Genomic DNA, 24819 nt, shown 5'->3' with positions numbered 1-24819 from the left:
TGGCCTACAAATATAGCCTTCTTACTTTTTATCCCTGCATCTAAGTTGTCAAGATAGTTTGTAAATAGTTAGGGCCCGTTGACCAAATCTTGTGGTACACCACGAGTTAAGTCTTGCTAACCAGAAAAAAGCCCCATTTATCTAGACTTTCTGCTTGCTGTTGATTAGCCAATCTTGTTTCCAAGCTAATAAATTAGCTCAAACCCCATGTGATTTCACCTTGTGTTTAAACCTTTTGTGGGGCACCTTATCAAATGCCTTCTTGAAGTCCAAATACTAGATCTACAGAATCTCAATTATTCACTTTGCTTGTTATTAGAGTCATACAGAATGGAAACAGACCCTTCGGTCCAACCAGTCACTGCCAAACTAAACTAGTCCCACCCGCCTGCTCCTGGTCCATATCCTTCCAAACGTTTTGGATTCATGTGCTTTGCTAAGTGTCTATGAAACATTGCAACTGTGTTCACATCCTCCACTTCTGAAGGAAGTACATTCCACACTCATACCACCCTCTGTAAAAAAAATTCCCTCCTCTAATCTTAAAAACATGCCCCCTCGTCTTCCAGTCCCTATCTAGGTAAAAGCCTATATACACCTTTCATGATTTCATACACTTCCATAAGGTCACTTCTCAACCTCTTACACTCCAGTGAAAAAAGTCCGAGGCCATTCAGCCTCTCTTTATAAGTCAAACCTACCATACCTGGCAACATCCTGGTTCATCCCTTCGGAATTCTCTCGAGCTTAATAATATTTCCAACTCCACACTGCCCTCTTGAACTGTCCTACCTGTCCATCTTCCTTCCCATCTATCTGCTCCTCCCTCCCCTCTGGCCTATCACCTTCATCCCTCCCAACCTGCATGTACCTATCACCTTCCCAGCTACCTCACCCCTACTCACCCTTCTATTTATCTCGCACCTCCCTTCCACCTCCCAAAACACCCACATTCCTGAAGAAGGGCTGATGCCTGAAATGTCAATTCTCCTGCTCCAAGGATGCTGTCTGACCTGCTGTGCTTTTCCAGTGCCATACTTTTCAACTCTAATCTCCAGCATCTGCAGTCCTCACTTTTTCCCAACTCCTTTACTCAAAAGACTAAGCAATAAAGGCATGCGTGCTGAACACCTTTTTAAACAACCTAACCAGCTGTGACGCAAACTTATTAGAGGAACTCTCGCAAAATCAGTCAATTATGATTTACCCTTTAGAAAGCCTGTTGATTCTGATGGACACATATTGAACTAACTGGTCCACGATTTCCTACTTTCTGCAGACTTCACTTTTCCTCCTCATTTAAGCTATTGTCTTCTGTTTAAATACTTAAAGAAGCTTTTGCTATTCAGTTTTACATTTTGCACTTAGTTTTCTTCCATAATTTACCTTTGCTCTTTTTTATTTGTTTTTGGGAAGTTCCCAAATTTCTAATGTGCCGCTCCCCTTTGCAATGTCGTATGTCTTAGTTTTTCTCCTTATATAGCCTTAAATTCTATGCTTATACATGGGTGTTTTTACTTCTCTCTCTCAATCTTTTTTTCCTTTCTGGAATAATATTTTAGTTTGGAGCATTTGAGTGTCTCCTTACACATATAATTGAGACAGACTTTGGGTAGGCTATACGATAATATGTTTGGAAGAGAAACAGCCTGTGGGTGGATAGAATTTCCACTGCTAGTTCAATGAGACTTTGGAAGCTCACACAGATATCTGTGTCATAGAAAAGTAATAAAATGACAGCATGTGTAGGTTGCATTCCAAGTACCATTTCCACTATTCCCGGAAATTTCAGACCCACGTAATTTCCTTCGCTGTTAACCTTCATGTTTGTATTACAGGGATGAACTGCTGCTATCTGCTGATGAATCCATCAGAGTCTTTTTGTTATCTTGAGCCTTGAATCCTCTCCTGGTCCACATCTCAACATGCACCTTCTTTAAATGTGTAGGAAACGGCAATCAGTAACCACACATCTTAATTCACATGTTCACTCATTTCACTTGCACTTACTGTTCAATGCTACCTCTTGATTTGACAACATCTCAGTTCAAAAATTGTACATATTTTTCAAAAATAACCTCTAGCCAGGGGACAGCCGTGGGCGGCACGGTGGCACAGTGGTTAGCACTGCTGCCTCACAGCGCCAGAGACCTGGGTTCAATTCCCGCCTCAGGCGACTGACTGTGTGGAGTTTGCACATTCTCCCCGTGTCTGCGTGGGTTTCCTCCGGGTGCTCCGGTTTCCTCCCACAGTCCAAAAAACGTGCAGGTTAGGTGAATTGGCCATGCTAAATTGCCCGCAGTGCTAGGAGAAGGGGTTAATGTAGGGGAATGGGTCTGGGTGGGTTGCGCTTCGGAGGGTCGGTATGGACTTGTTGGCCCGAAGGGCCTGTTTCCACACTGTAAATAATCTAAGCTCCCTATCTCTGTAACTTACTCCAGTCCTGCAGTCTGAAAAGATCTCCATAGTCCTTCAGTTCCAGAATAATTACAGAACCCACATTTCCACTGCCAGCAATTGTAATATAGTCATCTTCCTGGTAAGTAAGTAATGAAAAGCATGCCCACACCTTGGTCTATACATGGTGGTGCAAGATGGTTCATCTGGGGGATAGTTTATACTTGGATTGAACAGACTACAAACAGTCAAACGTTAAATTAATGCTGATTCAGAACGAGGCCAATTCATCTGTAACACAGAACACACTGTAGGTTTGAGAACAGTGTAGAAAGAATTGTTAAATTGTTGCTGTTTCAAGTTACTGGACTATTATCAGGGCTATTACCCGAATCTCAATCAGTTGTCAAAAGGAAATAAAAAGGATAAGAGAAGAAAAGGGAAGAATGAGGGAGTTTGAGGTACTCTATGTGTATTCATATTGACAGATAGCAAAGCATTAATAATAATATTCAGTAAATGGACTCAAAATGAACAAAATTATCTTGCCAGGTGTCCACAACGGGTCACAAAGTCATAGTCCTACCGCACGGAGAAGGCCCTTTGGCCCAAACTGGTCCATGCTGACTAAAATGTCCATCCACTTCTCCAAATACTTTTTAAATGCTGTTAATGCACACGCCTCAACTACATCTGCCGGCAGCTCATTTTAAGTGCGTACCACTCTGTAAAAACATTGTCCCTAAGGTTCCCTTTTATTCTTTCCTCGCTAACCTTAAATTGATGTACTCTCGTTCTCGTTCTTGGGAAAAAGACAGAGTGCATTCACCCTATTCATGCCTCTCATGATCTTATGCACTTCTGTAAGATCTCCCCTCATGCTCCTATACTCGAAAGAAAAACGTTCTAGCTTATCCAACCTCTCCCGACAATTCAAACCCTTGAGTCCTGGCAACATCCTTGTAAATGTCTTCTGCACTCATTCCAGTTTAATAACATCCTTCCTATGGCAAGGTGACCAAAGCTGAACACAATATTCCAAGTGCGGCCTCACCAACATCCTGTACAACTGCAACATAACTTCCCAACTTTTAAACTCAATGTCTTGATTGATGAAGGCCAGTGTGCTAAAGACCTCCTTCACAGCTCTCTACCTGTGACTCCTCTTTCAGAGACCCAGTGCATCTGAACTCCAAGGTCCCTCTGTTCCATGACACTCCTTAAAGCCCTACCATTCACCATAAAACTCCTGCTTTGATTTGACTTTCCAAAATGCAAGACTTCACACTTAACTATATTAAACTTCATTTGCCGGGTTTCACAGTGGTCAGGGTCCTGCTGGGTGCAGATAGTGGTTCACAGTGGGTTAAGATTCAGCCAAGTGTGTACAGGGTTTCCCAGGGTATCAGGATCTTGCTGGCTTTGCACACTGTTTGACAGTGCCTCTCAATCCTGTCGTGTGCGAAGAGAATTTCAGTGTCAGACTCCTGCCAGGTGTCTACAGGGTTTCATACTGTATCAGGATCCTGCCAGGTATGTACAGGTTTGCACAACTTCAAACAAAGCTGCACCGTCCAAGAATCAGCTTTTAAAGAGCTGATAAATCACATAGAATGAAGCAAGAATGGAAGATAGCAATAATGGGAATCGATATCAACATTGCAGCAAGGTAAAGAGTTTGTTAGGTGACAGGCAATTCAGGCCAGAGGTGACAAAAACAACCAACAAGGCAGTTTGTGAATGCATGCGGTTTTCATAATGTGTCTGAATTGACAGCATAAATATATTAAATATGCAGAATCTGAACACTATTATAAAGACCTGACTGCAGCATTACAATACTTAAATCAAACATTCAATGTTACATGATATGGTCTGTGGACAGTACATTGGGACAGATAGAAAATTGGCAAACGAACAGGTAACAGAGTCAATACAAATGGTGCACATGCTCTGTTGCAATATGTAACACATGCTCTGCCATTGGAATTAGTGCTTTGCAAATTGTATAAATCACTAGGATGAAGGAACTGAACATATGATTGCTGAATTTGCTGATGATAAAGGGACGTTACAAGCAGATACTGATTTCCCACTCGCTTAGCCTATGTTCTGGCAAACACAGCATGACGTGAGAATGTATGAAATTTTAGCAGATAAGAAAACCAAGCATCTAAATGGTAGCAGTTTGCTGAGCTCTGAGGTGAGAGGGAAATCAGAATAAATAAATGCATTCCCCTTGCAATAAATCAGAAATGGAGCGTACATGCCGGAAACCTATTTTTCAGTTATACAGGGAACTTGTGTACTTTGTACAGTAGTGGTCTACTTATGGAATGAAGAATGTAAATACATTGGAGGCTGTTTACAGCTGTTTCACTCATCTAATATTTGGACTGGGCAGGTATTTTGGCTCCCCTTTTATCAGGATGGAGAATAAAGTGACAGGATTGAAACCTAGAAAGGTGTTAAGGTATCTTGTCAGTTTGCCTTCAGGAAGCTTGGTTCCTATTGTAGGCAAACTTGGAATCTGGGCACTTTTAAAGATGAATGATTGCCCATTTAAGACATAGATAAGGAGAATTTCTATTTTCTCGCAAAGGCACTTGTCATTGAATCTCAATTCTTCAAAAGGCGAAGGAATCAAATTCTTGTAAATTTTTAAAGTGTTGACGTGGAGGTGCCAGTGTTGGATTAGGGTGAACAAGGTCTGAAATCTCTCCTGCCTGTAAGAACCTGTGTTTGAATTTACCTTTTGCCAAGGGGTGTGTTTATGGGATGTTGTGGGAGTTGGAACAGCTCCTTAGTTAAGATGCAGTATTGAGTTGGTTGAGTTTTCAAATAGTTAATTTATTCTAAATTCTGTTTTCTTTTGTTCCTGTTTCAACTGTAGCCATACCCTTCGATCCAACTCATCTATGCCGACCTGATATCCTAAACTAATCTAGTCCTATTTGTCAGTATTTGACCCATCTCCATAGAAAACTTCCTATTCATACACCCATCCAGATGCCAATTAAATGTTGTAATTGTACCAGCCTCAACCATTTCTTCTGGCAGCTCATTACATACACGCACCACCCTGTATGTGAAAAAATTGCTTCTTATGTCGCTTGTACGTTTTTACCCTCGCAACCAAAACCTAAGCTCTCTACTTCTGGACTTCCCCACCCCAGAACCTTGTCTCTTTATCCTATGGATTCCCCTTATGATTTTACATATCTCTATAAGATCACCCCTCAGGCTCCAACACTGCAGGGAAAACAGCCCCAGCCTGTTCAGCCTCTCCCTATAACTCAAACCCTCCAACTCTGGCAACATTCTTGTAAATCTTTTCTGAACCCTTTCAAGTTTCACAATATCCTTCAGATAGGATGGAGACCAGAATTGCACACAGTATTTAAAAAGTGGCCTAACCAATGCCCTTGAACATGACCTCCCAACCCTTGTACACAATGCTCTATCCAATAAAGGAAAGCATACCAAACGCCTTCTTCACTATCCTATCTACCTGCGACTCCATTTTCAAAGAACTATGAACCTGCACTCAAAAGGTTTCTTTGTTCTGCAACACTCCCCATGACCTCATCATTAAGTCCTGCCCTGATTTGCCTTTCCAAAATGCAGCACCTCACATTTATCTCTATTAAACTCTATCTGCCACTCCTCGGTCCATTGACCTATCTGATCATGATCCCATTGTACTCTGAGGTAACCTTCTTTGCTGTCTACTACACCTACAATTTTGGTGTCTTCTGCAAACTTACTAACTATACCTTCTTGTCCACAACCAACCAATCATTTACACTGTATATAAATGACAAAAAGCAATGGTCCCAGCGCTGATTCTTGTGGCACACCACTGGTCACAGACCTCCACATTCTTTCTTCTACCTTCGAGCCAGTTCTGTATCCAGATGCCTAGTTCTCCCTGTATTCCATGCGATCTATCCTTGCTAGCTCATCTATCATGAGGAGCCTTATCAAACACCTTACTGAAGTCCATATAGAACACGTCCACCATTCTGCCCTCATCAATCTTCTTTGTTACTTCTTCAAAAAACTCATTCAAGTTAGTGAGAAATGATTTCGCACTCACAAAGCCATGGTGACTATCCCTAATCAATGTATTGTTTAAACTAATTCTGTTTTGCTTAAAGCCGAGTGGTTTGACCAGCTGCATCACACCTGGAATATCCACTTCACACTGGTCTTTAAAATAAGCAAAGTTAGGGTCTAGGTTACCTTCTTAAAATATTTTAATGGGTCTGACCTGGTCCACAACACAGTAGCCTTTGACCGACTCTTGTAACCAGTGTTTACATGGGCCATTGAGTTGAATTCCTGGTCAATGGTAAATCCGAGGATGCTGGTAATAGTGGATTTATTGATGGCAATGCTATTGAAAATCAGGAGAAGGTAGGTAGATTGTCCTTTATGGGAGATGATAATTGTCTGACATTTGTGTGGTGCGACTGCTACATGCCATTTTTCAGACCAACCTTGGATATTGTCTAGGTCTTGTCGCATTTGGAAATTGACTGCTTCAGCACGTGAAATGCAAATGGTGCTGAACATTCCACAATCATTGGTGAACAACCTCAATTCTGACCTTCTGATGGAGGGAAGATCATTGATGAAGCGCTTGAAGACAAATGGTCCTAGGTCACATTGTTGAGTAGGTGCCAATATTGTAACTGTACTTGTAAACAAGTCTAGGGATGCAACAAGTTCTATAGCACAAGTCTGCTGTACAATTGCCAGACCATAGCTTCTGCAGTATCCAGTCCCTGCAATCGTTTCTTTAGTGGCTGAAAACGGACATTTCTGATGTTCGGGCCCACTAGAGGCAGCTGAGTTGGACCATCCACTTGTCACTTCTGGCTGAAGATTGTTGTGAATGCTTCAGCCTTGCCTTTAGTACTAATGTGCTGGGCTCTTTTATCATGCTCTTCCAGTGAGCGATTTAATTGTCCACCACTACTTTCAACTGGATGTGGCAACAGTGCAAAGCTTCGATCTGATCTGTTGGTTATGGGATCACTTATCTCAGTTTATCACTTGCTGCTTATGCTGTTTGACATGCAAGTAATCTTGTTTGGTAGCCCATTTCAGGTAGACATCTCGTTTTCAGGTATGCCTAATGCTGCTCCTGGCATACCCTCCTACTGTCTCCATTGAATCAGGGTTAATCTCTGGCTTGATAGTAATGGTCAAGTGGGGGATATACTGGGCAGTGAGGGTTGCAAAATATGCTAGAGTACAATTCTGCTGCCGTTGATATGTCACAGTGCCTCATGGATGCCCAGTCTAGAATTGCTAGATCTTTTAAAGTCTGTTCCAATTAGCACGGTACTTGTGTCCCACAACACTATGGAGATTATTCACAATGTGAAAACCGGATTTCGTCTCCATAGGACTCTGTGGTAATCACTCTTACCAATACTGTCACAGACAGATGTATCTGCAGCCGGCAGTTTGATAAGGACGAGATCAAGTACATGCTGTGGACTCCTGTGAATATGGTGAACATTAACTCGGGTCTTATGAGAGCAACATCCTGAGCAGCAACGTCAGATTAAGTGCACTAAAAGAAGGAAGCTTTGTGAGGCTGCCGCAGTAGAGAATGTCATGTGGATCTGGTCATTCCTCAGGCAATGTCCTGGTGGGTTCTTCAACGAGGCTACTTCAGCAGCTGCTTTGAAGATGAGTGGGTCCTGGCCCTCTATTCCAAAGACTGGCCTGGGACTTCTTTTTGGCAGTGGCTTTTGTCAGCATTGGTCTGGGTCTCCTTATGGCAGCTTTGGCATTGGTCTGTGATCCATGCAGACTTTCTTCAGTATCATGGTAGTCCAGGGTCCCAAAAGTTGGGGGTGGAGGGGGATCACATTAGATTCCAGAGCCATGAAACTCTAAAATTCTGTATTTCTAAATTTTGTTTATTTATAGTCAGAGATGTACAGCACAGAAACAGAGCCTTCAATCCAACTCGTGCAAGATGACCAGATATCCTAAATTATTCTAATCCCATTTGCCAGCATTTTGTCCAAATCCCTCTCAGCTCTTCCTATTGATGTATCCAACCAGATCCCTTTTAAATGGTGTAACTGTACCAGGCTCCATCACTTCCTCTGGCAGCACATCCCTACATCCCCAGTCACTCGGAAGGCCAGCATTTGTTTTCAGTCCCTCATTGTCTTTGAACTGAATAGTTGGTTTTGGGTCAAATCAGGACAGTTCCAAGTCAGCTGCATTGCTGTGGGTGTGGAGTCACACGTAGGCTGAGACCAGGTAAAGATGGCAAATATTCTTCCATCATTGAGATTAATGAACTGAATGGCTTCCTCCAACAAATCAATGACAATTCCTTGGTCACCACCACCAAGAATAGCCTTATATTCAAAATTTATTCATTTCACTGAAATTTTAATAGCAGCTTTCTTTATTCTAATTTCACCGTGATTTTACAATGTAATGCTGGACTTTTTTTTATATTTCTTTGTTTACCTTTTCAGAATTTGTACTGAAGAATCTGCACCTAGGTACCTTTGTCGCTAAAATGGCAGTGTATGTAGTGACTTGTAAACATTTCACTGTACTCAATCAAGTACATGTAACAATAAAGCAAATTCATTTATTCCTTAATTCATTCATTCAAGTACATTTTTTTCTCTCTTGTTGGTTCCCTCTGCACCCACCCAGACCTACTCCAGTGGATATTGTAGGATCTAATGAGCTCCATCAGCCGAGCTACTATTGGTGGTGGACACTGAAATCCACCACCCAGAATACAGTTTTGCTCCCTTGCTATCCTCAGTACTTCCTCCAAGAGGGGTTCAACATGGAGGAGTATCTACTCATTAGCTGAGGGAGGTTGGTTTGTGGTAATCTGCAGGAGGTTCCCTTGTCTATGTAAACCTGAAACCACGAGACCTCATAGGGTCCCGATTAAATGTTGAAGACTCCCTCCTGATTGTAGATCAATTTGCTACCACCGCTGCTGAGTCTGCCCTGCTGGAAGGACAGGACATATCTAGGGGTAGGGATGGTGGTGCCTGGGACATTGTCTTGAAGGTATGATTTCAGAAGGAAGACTACATCAGGCTGCTGTTTTGATTAGTATGTGAGACAGCTCTCCCAATTCTGGCACAAGCCCCTTGATGTTGGTAAGGAGGACTTTGCAGCATCAATAAGGCTGTTTCAGCCACTGTCTTTTCCAGAGCCTTCGTCAATGTCAAGTGGTCCATCAGATTTACTTATTTTTTGAGACTTTGTAGCAATTGACACAACTGAGAGGCTTGCTTGGCCATTTCAGAGGGCAGTTGAGAGTCAACCATTGCTGTGGCTCTGGAGTTAGATGTAGGCCAGACCAGGTGAGGATGGCAGACTTTCTTTGTTGAAGGATATGTGTGATTTGCAGTTTAATTCTATGAAGCAGCATTTAGGATTAATGATAAATCCAAGAAATATTCAACACATTTTTGAAGGGCCTTTTAACTTCTGGGGTGGAATTGCTGTAGCCCCTGAGCAACATGGGTCATGCCAATAAAAGTTGAGAAAATCTAAGGTCATTGAAAAACTTTTTGATACTGGGGTCTTGAATTCAGATTTTGGAGGCAGGGTTTAAACCCTGTTGATTTTCTTATTTGCAGCAAGGTTGTGCACTTTGTGTAATCTATGTACAATTCTGGTTATTTACCAATGGAGTGCCACAAGGATCGGTGCTGGGTCCTCTGCTTTTTGTCATTTACATAAATGATTTGGATGCAAGCATAAGAGGTACAGTTAGTAAGTTTGCAGATGACAGCAAAATTGGAGGGGTAGTGGACAGCGAAGAGGGTTAACTTAGATTACAACAGGATCTGGACCAGATGGGCCAATGAGCTGAGAAGTGGCAGATGGAGTTTAATTTAGATAAATGCGAGGTGCTGCATTTTGGGAAAGCAAATCTTAGCTGGACTAATACACTTAATGGTAAGGTCCTAGGGAGTGTTGCTGAACAAAGAGACCTTGGAGTGCAGGTTCATAGCTCCCTGAAAGTGGAGTCGCAGGTAGATAGGATAGTGAAGAAGGCGTTTGGTATGCTTTCCTTTATTGGTCAGAGTATTGAGTACAGGAGTCAGGAGGTTATGTTGCGGCTGTACAGGACATTGGTTAGGCCACTGTTGGACTATTGCGTGCAATTCTGGTCTCTTTCCTATCGGAAAGATGTTGTGAAACTTGAAAGGGTTCAGAAAAGATTTACAAGGATGTTGCCAGGGCTGGAGGATTTGAGCTATCGGGAGAGGCTGAACAGGCTGGGGCTATTCTCCCTGGAGTGTCGGAGGCTGAGGGGTGACCTTATAGAGGTTTACAAAATTATGAGGAGCATGGATAGGATAAATAGGCAAAGTGTTTTCCCTGGGGTTGGGGAGTCCAGAACTAGACGGCATAGGTTTAGGGTGAGAGGGAAAAGATATAAAAGAGACCTAAGGGGCAACTTTTTCACGCAGAGGGTGGTATATGTATGGAATGAGCTGAAAATGTGTTGCTGGAAAAGCGCAGCAGGTCAGGCAGCATTCAAGGAACAGGAGAATCGACGTTTCGGGCATAAGCCCTTATTCAGGAATCCTGAAGAAGGGCTTATGCCCGAAACGTCGATTCTCCTGTTCCTTGGATGATGCCTGACCTGCTGCGCTTTTCCAGCAACACATTTTCAGCTCTGATCTCCAGCATCTGCAGTCCTCACTTTCTCCTATGAAATGAGCTGCCAGAGGATGTGGTGGAGGCTGGTACAACTGCAACATTTAAGAGGCATTTGGATGGGTATATGAATAGGAAGGGTTTGGAGGGATATGGACCGGGTGCTGGTAGGTGGAACTAGATTGGGTTGGGAAATCTGATCGGCATGGGCGGGTTGGACTGAAGGGTCTGTTTCCATGCTGTACATCTCTGACTCTGACTCAACAAGTTTGTTTATTCTAACCAAGGAGGATCCCAAAGAGCCAAGGGGACCAGTGAGAAATCTCTCAGCCGTGTACCAGTAAATGTATTAAGGCCTCCAGCAATACCATTTGTGCCAGCATACAGTGCATAATATCCTTTCCCTGTGATGAGGTCTGTGCTGCAGCCTGCACTGTATGCTTTGGCAATATAGCTGCCTTTCCCCTGGTGGCAGGTGTGATATACTGACACATGTTGATTCGAGGGCGCCATATCAGAATGCAGTCAAAAAGGTTACCCGTGATCATTAGTATATCTTCTTACAAGCCTGTGCTAGGTATCCTTGGAACTGATTTGCTGCATATATCCTTGGAAACTCATGTTTCTCTTATGTTTGAGGGACCTTACAAGAATGGTTATGGGAGACTAAGGCACCCACTCTAACAATGGCTAATAATATAGTTAGGGAAATCCCCATATCCACTAAGGTATAGCATAGATACAAAGCATCCCACTCTCCTACCAGGGTCTTTATAAAGCAGATAATAGGCCTGAAGGTGAGGTTTTGCTGTTTGATTGGTCTGTGGGTTCTTTACAGCATGTACAGTACACATTATGCCACATAATCTTAGCATGCTATGGTCTGCTCAAATGAGGCAGAATAGGAGGGTATGTGACTGAGTCTGTTGAGCGAGGAGAGTGGGAGCAGTCTTCCAAGCAGGAAGATGAGGATATGGAGTAGGAGGAACATCACCTTCTTTTATTGTACTAATGGAAGACTGCGGCAGTGTTAGGCACAAAAAGACAGACAGGTCTCAGTTGTCACTCAGTTTCAGTAGACAAGAACTGGGAAAATGATCTTCGTTTACTGCTAAACTTTTGCGCTCAAAAGGCAAGCACTGCAGTTCTGCACAGAGATACAAATATAGCTTGGTTTTTTTATAACTCACTTTTCCTGCTGGTGAATAAAAATGATTGCTGAAGCGACTGAAGGCTCTCCTTATGTGTTGGTCGTATGTTAAGCAATGAGAAGATACTAGGCAATGAGAACATGAAGAAAGAGTAGAAGTGACTTAAAAAACATTGTAAAGTGAGATGTGATTAGGAATTGTTTGGCTTGGTATTTAAACTGCGACATATAAGAGGAGAGACAATAACCTAGTGGTATTACCAGTGGAGAATTAATCGAGAAACTTAACTAACGTTCTGGGAAATTCAGCTCAAATCCCACCATTGCAGATGGCAGAATTTGAAATCAATAAAGAATCTGGAATTAAGGGTATCATGATGACCACTGCCAATTGTCGGGAAAACCTGTCTTGTTCACTGATATCCATTAGAGAAGGAAGTCTGTCAACTTTAACTGCTCTGGCCGACATGTGACCAGAAACACAGCAACGTGGTTAATTCTTAAATTGTCTCTGGGCAATTAGGGACGGTCGATAAATGCTAGCCGAGCCAAATATGCCCACATCCTGTGGATGAAAAAAACGTGCAGATCCATGTTCAAGGAAGTTTCTGTTATGCCAGCCATGTGGCCTGAGCAGCATTCATTTACGATTAATCCTGTGATGTTCATATTAAAGAGTAACTCCAAACTGCCATGGCATGACAAGGTGCATGGCTGCAGTTCAAAGGTCAGTTCCAGGGATCCCAGGATATCTTGATAGTGGTATATATGGTGATTGAGAGAACTGGGCTAGCATCAGATGGTACCAAAGCAAATGGCTAATAAATTAATTTTGGTAAGAATGCAAAAAAACCCATGAGGGGTCACAGGAATAAAGCTCCCATGAATCTCATAAAAATGCCACTGAGAATTTGTGGTAAGATTAATTCCCCTATTCCCAGTTCTGGCAAACATTCTGGTTTTCAGAAGTCAAGATGCAGTTTAAGAGCAACATTTCATTTCTTACCTTTCAGGTGATTGGGTATTTTGGACAAACTTTGGGTAAGTTTCACCGTATCAAATGGATTCAAGCCTGTTTAAAAATCAAAAGACTTTTATGAAATTCAACCGTGTAATGGTGAAAGCGGCAATATTGAATCAGAAATTGAATTCAGTAAGTGATATTGTACCAAGCTCTTGTATTTGTTTCAGTATTTTGTCCAACTTTGGTACCACATGGCGCATTTTCACGAAGGACTTCCACATCACCCTTCGGGCAGGAGATCCTTTCTCCATCACCAGATTTAGGAGCAGTTTGGAACTGTCTGCACACATATGCTTCTCCACAAGCTCAATGATTTTCTGTGAAGAACATTGAGGAGTCAGTAAAAGACAAACACTGAAAATAAGCAGAAAAGCATTGGCTCAGTAATGAGATCTTCCAGTTTTCCTGGATGACTGACCAACTATTCTAATGATATTGACACTACTTCACTGTAGAAATAAAACTGCTGCGAAGGATGGCCTCAGGTAAGAGGAAAGCTAGGATTCTGAAATGAGGCAGATAAACTGTTTTAGAAATTCCCAGAAACTAACTGTAATGACCAATGTTATGATTAGATTACTTACAGTGTGGAAACAGGCCTTTCGGCCCAACAAGTCCACACCGACCTGCCGAAGTGCAACCCATCCAGACCCATTCCCCTACATTTACCCCTTCACCTAACACCACGGGCAATTTAGAATGACCAATTCACCTAACCTGGATTGTGGGAGGAAACTGGAGCACCCGGAGAAAACCCACGCAGACACAGGGAGAATGTGCAAACTCCACACAGAGAGTCGCCTGAGATGGGAATTGAACCCGGGTCTCTGGCGCTGTGAGGCAGCAGTGCTAACCACTGTGCCACCCACTAATTATTATCAGATAGAACAGCATTGGAAACTCAACCAATTCAATCCACATTTCCTCTGAAAACTATGAAACAGCAAGACAACTTTGGTTTTGGAAATCTGCTCTTGGCAATGTCCAGCAGTGAACACTGTAATGTAAGCCTGTTATGAGCTGCTTACCCTTACAACTTTTGCTGCAGTAAAAATTTGCATGGCTATTCTCAGAGCTGAAATCAGACAATGCAACTGGTGCTAAACTGGATATACTGAGGAGCAAAGAAAGGGTTAAATGTGGACTGATTTTCAGACTGCAAGCAATAACTGATTGCTTGTCCACAATGGTGGTGTGAATGGTGAAGTGTACAACATGGAATTTCAGAGCTATGGGAATGTTGCTGTGCTAGAGGAAGCCATAGAGATTGGCAGCATCAAGGCCATGAAAGACACATAGATACTATGATGAAAGTTTTAAACTGGAGTTTTTCAAGGCTCAGATGACATAATGGACAAAACAAAATGCCATTATTGTAACATTTGTACAGGACTTTGAGAAGTGAGGAATTTAAACAGCATAATTTGAGGATTCCTCAAAATGAGAAAAGATGGCAGACTGGCCAGGAACTCTCAAAGTTAAGTAAGATGGCTCAGCAGAATATGAACTGTTGTAACTAAAAATAGGTATTGTGCAGTGGACAAAAAGAGACAAATATGTGCTAAAGCGAGTATCTAGGTTCAATACAGTTGTATCTTCCGATGAGGGACAGTATCTTCAACAGCAGACAATGCTGGAGACTGAAGACCTGCACCATCTCATTGTTTACCTGAAGGCAAACACTAATTTAACAGCAGGTGCCTTAATAAAATATCTCAACAATTAAAGTGATATTGGAACATAGATGTAGGTTTGTTCGCTGAGCTGGAAGGTTCATTTTCAGACGTTGAGTCACCATACTAGGTAACATCATCAGTGAGCCTCCAGATGAAGTGCAGGTGGTTTGACCTGCTTTCTATTTGTGTGTTTGGGTTTCCTTAGGTTGGTGATGTCATTTCTTGTGGTGATGTCATTTCCCATTCCTTTTCTCGGGGGTGGTAAATGGGATCCAAGTCATGTGTTTGTTGATAGAGTTCTGCTTGGAATGCCATGCTTCTAGGAATTCTCGTGCGTGGTCTGTCCTCGGATGGATGTGTTGTCCCAGTCAAAGCGGTTTCCTTCCTCATCTCTATGTAAAGATAACAGTGACAGTGGGTCATGTCTTTTTGTAGCTGATGCTCATGTATCCTGGTGGCTACTTTTATGCCTGTTTGTCCAATGTAGTGTTTGATACAGTTCTTACAAGGTATTTTGTAAATGATATTAGTTTGCTTGTTGTCTGTATAGGGTCTTTCAAGTTCATGAGCTGCAGTTTTAGCATGCTGGTGGGTTTGTGGGCTACCATGATGCCAAGGGGTCTGGCAGTCATTTTCGACATGTCTTTGATGTAGGGGAGAGTGGCTAGAGTTTCTGGACACGTTTTGTCTGCTTGTTTGGGTTTGTTGTTGAGAAATCGGTGGACTGTGTTCATTGGGTATCCGTTCTTTTTCAATCCATTGTATCGGTGATTTTCCTCTGCTCTTCGTAGTTCGTCTGTGCTGCAATGCGTGGTGACTCGTTGAAATAATGTTTTAATGCAGCTTCGTTTGTGGATGTTGGGATGATTGCTTCTGTATTCAATATTTGGTCCGTATGTGTTGTTTTCCCGTAGACGCTGGTTTGAAGCTCCCTATTGACTGTTCGCTTCACTGCGACATCTAGGAATGGCAGTTTGTTGTTGTTTTCCTCCTCTTTAGTGACTTTTATGCCAGTAAGGGTATTATTGATGGTCTTGAAGGTTTTGTCTAATTTGTTTCGTTTAGTGATGACAAAGGTGTCAGCCACATAGCCGACCCAAAGTTCAGGTTGGATGCTTGGCACAGTTGTTTGTTCAAGTCTCTGCATTACTGCCTCTGCTAAGAACCCCGATATCGGAGACCGCATGGTTTGTCTGTAGTTTTGCAGTTGAAAATGCAGTGGGTAGTAAGGCATAGGTTCACTAGCTTGACAATATTGTTCTTGCTGATGAAGTTGGTGGTGTTTGGTATGTGTGTCTTTGGTTGTTCAAATCGTGTTGTCAGTGTTTCCTTGGCCAGGTTGATGTTGTTGGATGTGAACAGGGTTGTTATACCAAAGGAGGCCATTATTTCATCCTCTTTTACCTTGGTGTCTTTGATGGTCTCCAGGAATTCTTGGGTGCAGTGGACAAAGTGGCAAGAGTCTTCCACGAAGTGTTTTATTCTTTGGTATAGCTCCTTGGCCAATCTGTAATTTGGTGTTCAGGGAGCGAGATTGTGGGTCTGAGGGATGTTCCTGATTTGTTGATTTTGGGTAATCTGTAAAAGCGTGGTGTGTTGGATCCATCTCAACTTCAGAAATCTGAAGAAATAAATAAAACAGACTTCCAAAGTTGAGATGGATCCAACACACCACGCTTTTACAGATTATCCAAAATCAACAAATCAGGAACATCCCTCAGACCCACAATCTCGCTACCTGGAACACCAAATTACAGATTGGCCAAGGAGCTATACCAAAGAATAAAACACTTTGTGAAAGATTCATGCCACTCCGTCCACTCCAGCCAAGAGTTCCTAGAGACCAAAGACAACAATATAGAAGAGGATGCAATAATTATCTCCTTTGACGTAACAGCCCTATTCACATCCATCAACATCAACGTGGCCAAGGAAACACTGACTACACTATTAGAAGAACCAAAGACACAAACACCAACACCATCAACATCATCCACAAGTGCAATATTAAAATCTCGTAGACCCATGCCTTATCATCCACCTCACCTTCAACAAAAACCCCAACAGACAAACCAAGAGAACATTCATGGGATCTCCGATATCAGAGTTCTTAGCAGAGGCAGTAATGCAGAGACTCTAACAAACAGCTCTGCCAAGCATCCAACCCAAACTTTGGGTCCACTATATGGATGACACTTTTATCATAGAGTCATAGAGATGTACAGCATGGAAACAGACCATTCGGTCTAACCCGTCCATGCCGACCAGATATCCCAACCCAATCTAGTCCCACCTGCCAGCATCCAGCCCATATCCCTCCAAACTCTTCCTATTCATATACCCATCCAAATGCCTCTTAAATGTTGCAATTGTATCAGCCTCCACCACATCCTCTGACAGCTCATTTCATACACGTACCACCCTCTGCGTGAAAAAGTTGCCCCTTAGGTCTCTTTCATATCTTTCCCCTCTCACCCCAAACCTATGCCCTCTAGTTCTGGACTCCCTGACCCCAGGGAAAATACTTTGCCTATTTATCCTATCCATGCTCCTCATAATTTTGTAAACCTCTATAAGGTCACCCCTCAGCCTCCTACGCTCCAGGGAAAACAGACCCAGCCTGTTCAGCCTCTCCCTGTGGCTCAGATCCTCCAATCCTGGCAACATCCTTGTAAATCATTTCTGAACCCTTTCAAGTTTCACAACATCTTTCCGATAGGAAAGAGACCAGAATTGCATGCAATATTCCAACAGTGGCCTAACCAATGTCCTGTACAGCCACAACATAACCTCCTGACTCCTGTACTCAATACTCTGACCAATAAAGGAAAGCATACCAAACGCCTTCTTCACTATCCTATCTACCTGCGACTCCACTTTCAGGGAGCTATGAACCTGCACTCCAAGGTCTCTTTGTTCAGCAACACTCCCTAGGACCTTACTATTAAGTGTATAAGTCCTGCTAAGATTTGCTTTCCCAAAATGCAGCACCTCACATTTATCTGAATTAAACTCCATCTGCCACTTCTCAGGTCATTGGCCCATCTGGTCCAGATCCTGTTGTAAACTGAGATAACCCTCTTCGCTGTCCACTACACCTCCAATTTTGGTGTTATCTGCAAACTTACTAACTGTACCTCTTATGCTCGCATCCAAATCATTTATGTAAATGACAAAAAGTAGAGGGCCCATCACCGACCCTTGTGGCACTCCACTGGTCACAGGCCTCCAGTCTGAAAAACAACCCTCCACCACCACCCTCTGTCTCCTACCTTTGAGCCAGTTCTGTATCCAAATGGCTAGTTCTCCCCGTATTCCATGAGATCTAACCTTGCTAATCAGTCTCCCATGGGGAACCTTGTCGAACGCCTTACTGAAGTCCATATAGATCACATCTACTGCTCTGCCCTCATCAATCTTCTTTGTTACTTCTTCAAAAAACTCAATCAAGTTTGTGAGACATGTTTTCCCACGCACAAAGCCATGTTGACTATCCCGCATCAGTTCCTGCCTTTCCAAATACACGTACATCTGTCCCTCAGGATTCTCTCCAACAACTTGCCCACCACCGAGGTCAGGCTCACTGGTCTGTAGTTCCCTGGCTTGTCTTTACCGCCCTTCTTAAACAGTGGCACTAAGTTTGCCAACTTCCAGTCTTCTGGCACCCCACCTGTGACTATTGATTATACAAATATCTCAGCAAGAGGCCCAGCAATCACTTCTCTAGCTTCCCACAGAGTTCTCGGGTACACCTGATCAGGTCCTGGGGATTTATCCACTTTTAACCGTTTCAAGACATCCAGCACTTCCTCCTCTGTAATCTGGACATTTTGCAAGATGTCACCATCTATTTCCCGACAGTCTATATCTTCCATATCCATATCATGACTAAACAAAACAATTTAGACGAAACCATCAAAACTACCAATAATACCCTTACTGGCACAAAACTCACTAAAGAGAGAAAAAGGAAAACAACAACAGACTGCCAGTCCTGGATTTTGCATTAAAGCGAAGAGCCAACAGGAAGCTTCAAACCAGCGTCTACAGGAAAACAACAAATACTGACTAAATATTGAACTACAGAAGCAATCACCCAACATCCACAAACAAAGCTGCTTTAGAGCATTATTTCAGCGAGTCACCACACATTGCAGCACAGATGAACTATGAAGAGCACAGGAAAATCACCGATAGAGCGAATTAAAAAAGAACGAGTATCCGATGAAAAAGGTCCGCCGATTTCTCAGCAACAAACCCAAACAAGCAGACAAAACTTATCCAAAATCTCTCGCCACTCTCCCTTACATCAATGACATGTCGGAAATGACTGCCAAATTACTCAGATCCCTTGGCATCATGGTAGTCCACAAACCCACTAACACACTAAAACAGCAGCTAATGAACTTAAAAGACCCTATACAGACAATAAGCAAAGGTAATGTCATTTAAAAATACCACACAAGAACTGTGACAAACACTACGTTGGACAAACAGGCAGAAAAGTAGCCACCAGGATACATGAACATCAACTAGCCACAAGACGACATGACCCACTCTCACTCGTATCTTTACATAGAGATGAGGAAGGAAGCCACTTCGACTGGGACAATACATCCATCCTAAGACAAGCCAGATATGTGCACAAGAATTCCTAGAAGTATGGTATTCCAACCTATCAACAAACTCTATCAACAAACACATCGACTTGGATCCCATTTTCCACCCCTGAGAGAAAGAACAGGAAATGACATCACCAACCCAAGGAAACCTAAACACAAACAGAAAGCACGCTATACCACCAGCACTTCATCTGGAGGCTCACTGATGATATTATCTAGTATGGTGACGAAACATCTGAAAATGAATCTTCCAGCTCAGCGAGCAAACCTACATCCAGAACCTCAACCTGAGCTACAAATCTTCCCAAAACCCGATATTGAAATATCTGTAAACTGTTATGAAGGTATAGATGTGTACTGCACCTTTAAGAGAGAGAGGAAGCTAGCAAAGACTGACTGAAAATTCAGTGTCCTGAACAATGTGAAAATGTAACACTTGGTAGAAACAAATAGCTGGAGTTGCATTACCATGGAACAAAAACAAATTCAAGTTCGGTCAATAAGTTTAAATTATGCCCCAGAAACCAAAATCCGATCAAATATGAAATTAGCGTTTTGATGACATCAAACCAATGAAATGATCCAATGTTTTGGGATTTTGAACAGTTAGGAAGAAAACTACCAAGTAAACCAACAAGTACAGACTGCTTACCGAATAGCTCTCTATCAGAGAGCACCGAATAGCTACCTATTCACATGAAAGACCTGTAAAGCAGAATACTGAAAGAAAGACAACAGAGGAAAATCTACAGAGAAAGATATAAAGAGAAGATTCAAAATCTGGCTGGTTTTGAAATTTGAATTTTTTTTGTAAATCTTAACCAGAGTTTTTATTGGAACTGAAGAGTGGGAGGTGAAGGATAGGTTTAAGAGAAAGAGTTATAAATAGTTGTTGGTTTTAATATTCTCTGTTGGACTTAAAGAATAAAATTGTTAATTTTTATTTTAAATCGTGACCTCTGGGATGGTTCTTTGCCTCTTGAAATTTAACAGATTACGGCGAGAGGTGAACTTCTCTGTCAGATTTAAATTAACAGAGGAGTTTACCCCATGTCATAACAAAATACATTTTTTAAAGAATAACAGAGGATGACCAACTACAAACAGGGTGTTCTATTACAATGGCAATTTTGACATCTACTTGATTAGATGGAAAATTGCCCTTCTGTGTGCTGTGCACATAAAGCAGGTTAAATCCAACCTGAGCAGTTATACAATCTGTCAGCAGGCTCAAAGTGATGGATGGTGCCATCAGCAAAGTTATCATGAGGTACTTACTCAGCATTAATCAGCTCATGAAATTCAGTTTGGGTTCTACAGGAACATCGTCCCTGAACTCATTCTAGTCTTGGTTCAAACATGGATTGAAGAACTTCAAAGAGGAAGTGAGAGTCATTGCATGATCTGAAGCTGCTTCATCACTGACTTGCCCTCCATGATAAGATGATAAGTGGGATGTTTGCTGATCACTGACCAATGTTCAACATTAATGGAGACTTCTCAGATACTGAAGCGGTCTATGTCAAACACATCAGGCTTGGGCTGACAAATTAGCATTACATTAGTGCCAGTCAATGGCCACCTCAAATAGGAGTCATAGAGTCACCCAGGTGAAACAGCTCAAAACATCTGGGACCCCATACTAATTCTCTTGAATCCTCCAGGACCCAGCCTAATTCTCTGGGATCCCAACCTTACCTTCTCACAACAAAGACCAAACTCTTCAAATCCTCTTCCATTCTCTGGAACCCCAAACTAATGAGTTTGAATCCTCTAGGACCAAAGCCCAACCCTACCTCTTGAATCCTTTGGGATAAGAGGTGAATCCTTGGGACCCCTGGTTAATTGTCTATTGGGAATGAATTCCGTTCTTAAGTCCATTCACAAGTCAATTTGTACTGATCTTGGATAGCAGAACAACAGAAGAGAAGTAGTTCGTAAGCACAGGAAATGTTCAAATGTCGTGTGCTTAAAATTACACCCCTAAATCAGAATGTCTTCAAAAGTATAAGCATTCATAAACTGGGGACTTCTGTAACTCTGGTGGCTCAGTGGTTAGCACTGCTGCCTCACAGTGCCAGGGACCCGGGTTCGATTCCTACCTCAGGCGACTGTCTGTGTGAAGTTTGCACATTCTCCCCGTGTCTGCATGGGTTTCCTCCGGGTGCTCCGGTTTCCTCCCACAACCCAAAGATGTGCAGGTTAGGTGAATTGGCCATGGTGTTAGGTGCATTAGTCAAGGGTAAATATAGTAGGGGAATGGGTCTGGGTGGGTTACTGTTTGGAGGGTCGGTGTGGACTTGGGCCAAAAAAAACTAGAGTGGAGCATCATTACATTCTGAGATAGTTACCATATGGAAGGTGAGTGTTTTGCCAAAGAAATGAAGATTGAGTATGCAAGCAGTACAGAGTCATGCTGTAGGATAACCTGAAGTCACGGCAGAACCCTCACCTGTACAGCTCTTTTCACTTTTGAAAAGTGATCACGCTGCCTGTGAACAACTTCATTGAGTACCATTTGTCCATGTTGCAACATGCCAATTCCAATGCCCTACCTATTTCTAACTGCACTCCAAGCTGGTGTTACAGTACCATGTCAGTATTTATTATCAGTGTGGACATGCATCAGCTTATTTGAATTTGAAGGACAACCATCATGATCAATGAGCAATTTAAACAAGTTTATAGTATTAAAAACATACTGCATTTAAAAGCTGTTTCAATAAATCTTGACTATGGTAAATAGTGTTTTTTCCCAACAGGAGAAATGTGGGGGAGCATATGGTTTCAAAGTTTTTTTTTAAACCGACCCTAATCAAAAAGAGAAACTGACCCTCCTAGATTTTAACAAAATCAAAACTGCAGCTGCAACTGGAAACAAAATCTCTAGGGAGACTGCAAATAGGTAAAGCAAATAAAAGAGGACATAGAGCACTCCAAAATCAGATGTTAACAAGTCCATTTGTGGTATACAAGAAAACTGGAGGCACAGACAAGATCTCGAAGCTGACAATAAGAAAAGAGATCCTAAGAGAGTTGTTAGAATTTGGAACGTGCTGCCTGGGAGAGTGTAAGAAGCAGGTTCCAGAGGAGGTATCGAAAGTGATGAGTTTACAGGGCTACGGATTTAGGGCTGGAAATTGGATTAACTGGGCAGCTTTTTCATGTGTATTTACAGACGCAATGTGTCAAACGACCTCTTTCTGCACTATAAAATCTACGATTCTATGATTATGAAGCCGTTCCTGTTGCTGGATTGTAACATTGATGAATGCACACGATCGAGTCAAAATTGAGAAGTTCTTTAAAGGTACTGTGCCATTCTCAATGAGTGCAATGTCAGTGGAACTTAGGTCAGCTAATAATCAGGCTTGTTCCTTAGGGGAAGGTTTCCCATAGCTATTCTTGCCATTTAATATATAATGTTTATGACTGGTTGCAATTGTTAATTCATGTTTAATTTGTGTTGATTCTGCATTTGAAAGTACAAGGTTTAGATTAGATTAGATTACTTACAGTGTGGAAACAGGCCCTTCGGCCCAACAAGTCCACACCGACCTGCCGAAGCGCAACCCACCCAGACCAGTTCCCCTCCATTTACCCCTGCACCTAACACTACGGACAATTTAGCATGGCCAATTCACCTGACCTGCACATTTTTGGACTGTGGGAGGAAACCGGAGCACCCGTAGGAAACCCACGCAGACACGGGGAGAATGTGCAAACTCCACACAGTCAGTCGCCTGAGGCGGGAATTGAACCCGGGTCTCTGGCGCTGTGAGGCAGCAGCGCTAACCACTGTGCCACCGTGCCGCCCACTAATCCATGATCACACATCATTCTAACTTGGAAATATATTGCCATTCCTTAAAGCTGAAACTCCCTCCCTAATACATTGCAATTTTACCTCAAGCACATAGACAATGATTGAAGATCACAGCTGAAAACCATCTTCTGAAGGAAGAGTTGGGATTGGGAATAAATGATGGGACAGCCAGTGATGCCCACACCCAATTAACTAATAAAAGGTTACTCTGGATTGTATTGAGGTTTGTGTTGTTTTACTTTTGCATTATTTTAGTAAATATCTCGGAGTTTGGATGCCATCTGTTGTTAAAGAGTTATTACACAGAACATTACAGCGCAGTACAGGCCCTTCGGCCCTCGATATTGCACAGACCTGTCATACCAATCTGAACCCCATCTAACCTACACTACTCCACGTACATCCATATGCTTGTCCAATGAAGACTTAAATGTACTTAAAGTTGGCGAATTTACTACCGTTGCAGGCAAAGCATTCCATACCCTTGCTACTCTCTGAGTAAAGAAACTACCTCTGACATCTGTCCTATATCTATCACCCCTCAATTTAAAGCTATGCCCCCTCGTGCTCACCGTCCCCATACTTGGAAAAAGGCTCTTCCTGTCCACCCTATCTAACCCTCTGATTATCTTGTATGTCTCTATTAAGTCACCTCTCAACCTTCTTCTCTCTAATGAAAACAGCCTCAAGTCCCTCAACCTCTCCTCGTAAGACCTTCCTTCCATACCAGGCAACATCCTAGTAAATCTCCTTTGCACCCTTTCCAAAGTTTAACTCTTTCTTATAATGCGGTGACCAGAACTGTACACAATACTCCAAGTGTGGCCGTACCAGAGTTTTGTACAGCTGTAGCATAACCTCATGGTTCCAGAACTTGATCCCTCTATTAATAAAAGCTAAAACACTGTATGCCTTCTTAACAACCCTGTCAACCAGGGTGGTAACTTTCAAGGATCTGTGTACATGGACAATAAGAACTCTCTGCTCATCTACACTACCAAGAATCTTACCATTAGCCCAGTACTTTGCATTCCAGTTACTCCGACCAAAGTGAATCACCTCACACTTGTCCACATTCAACTCCATTTGCCACCTCTCAGCCCAGCTCTGCAGCTTATCTATGTCTCTCTGTAACCTACAACATCCTTCGTCACTATCCACAACTCCACTGACCTTAGTGTCGTCTGCAAATTTACTAACCCACACTTCTACGCCCTCATCCAGGCCGTTTATAAAAATGACGAACAGCAGTGGACCCAACACCGACCCTTGCGGTACACCACTGGGAACTGGACTCTAGGATGAACATCTCCCATCAACCACCACCCTCGGTCTTCTTTCAGCAAGCCAATTACTGATCCAAGCTGCTATATCTCCCACAATCCCATTCCTCTGCATTTTGTACAATAGCCTACTGTGGGGAACCTTATCGAACACCTTGC

At 42.5% G+C, this 24819-nt stretch overlaps 1 protein-coding gene across 1 annotated transcript in view; it reads right to left on the bottom strand.

The window, feature by feature from the left end:
- The window catches only part of LOC122544462 (NACHT, LRR and PYD domains-containing protein 3-like), a 112993-nt gene that overhangs the window by 16427 nt on the left and 71747 nt on the right, over positions 1 to 24819 (bottom strand). Inside the window, exons 5-6 of the mRNA XM_087981797.1 lie at positions 13399 to 13570; positions 13236 to 13301 (exon numbers count right to left, since the gene is read on the bottom strand). Coding sequence (XP_087837923.1) covers positions 13236 to 13301; positions 13399 to 13570 — 238 coding nt within the window. The remainder of the gene's footprint in view (positions 1 to 13235; positions 13302 to 13398; positions 13571 to 24819) is intronic.

The sequence above is a fragment of the Chiloscyllium plagiosum genome, unplaced genomic scaffold, assembly GCF_037043375.1.
Source record: "Chiloscyllium plagiosum isolate Xiang-an unplaced genomic scaffold, Cpla_swu_hap1 HiC_scaffold_41, whole genome shotgun sequence".
NCBI lineage: Eukaryota > Metazoa > Chordata > Chondrichthyes > Orectolobiformes > Hemiscylliidae > Chiloscyllium > Chiloscyllium plagiosum.
The sequence above is the reverse complement of the archived record's forward strand: the minus strand, read 5'-3'. Positions and strand labels throughout refer to the sequence as shown.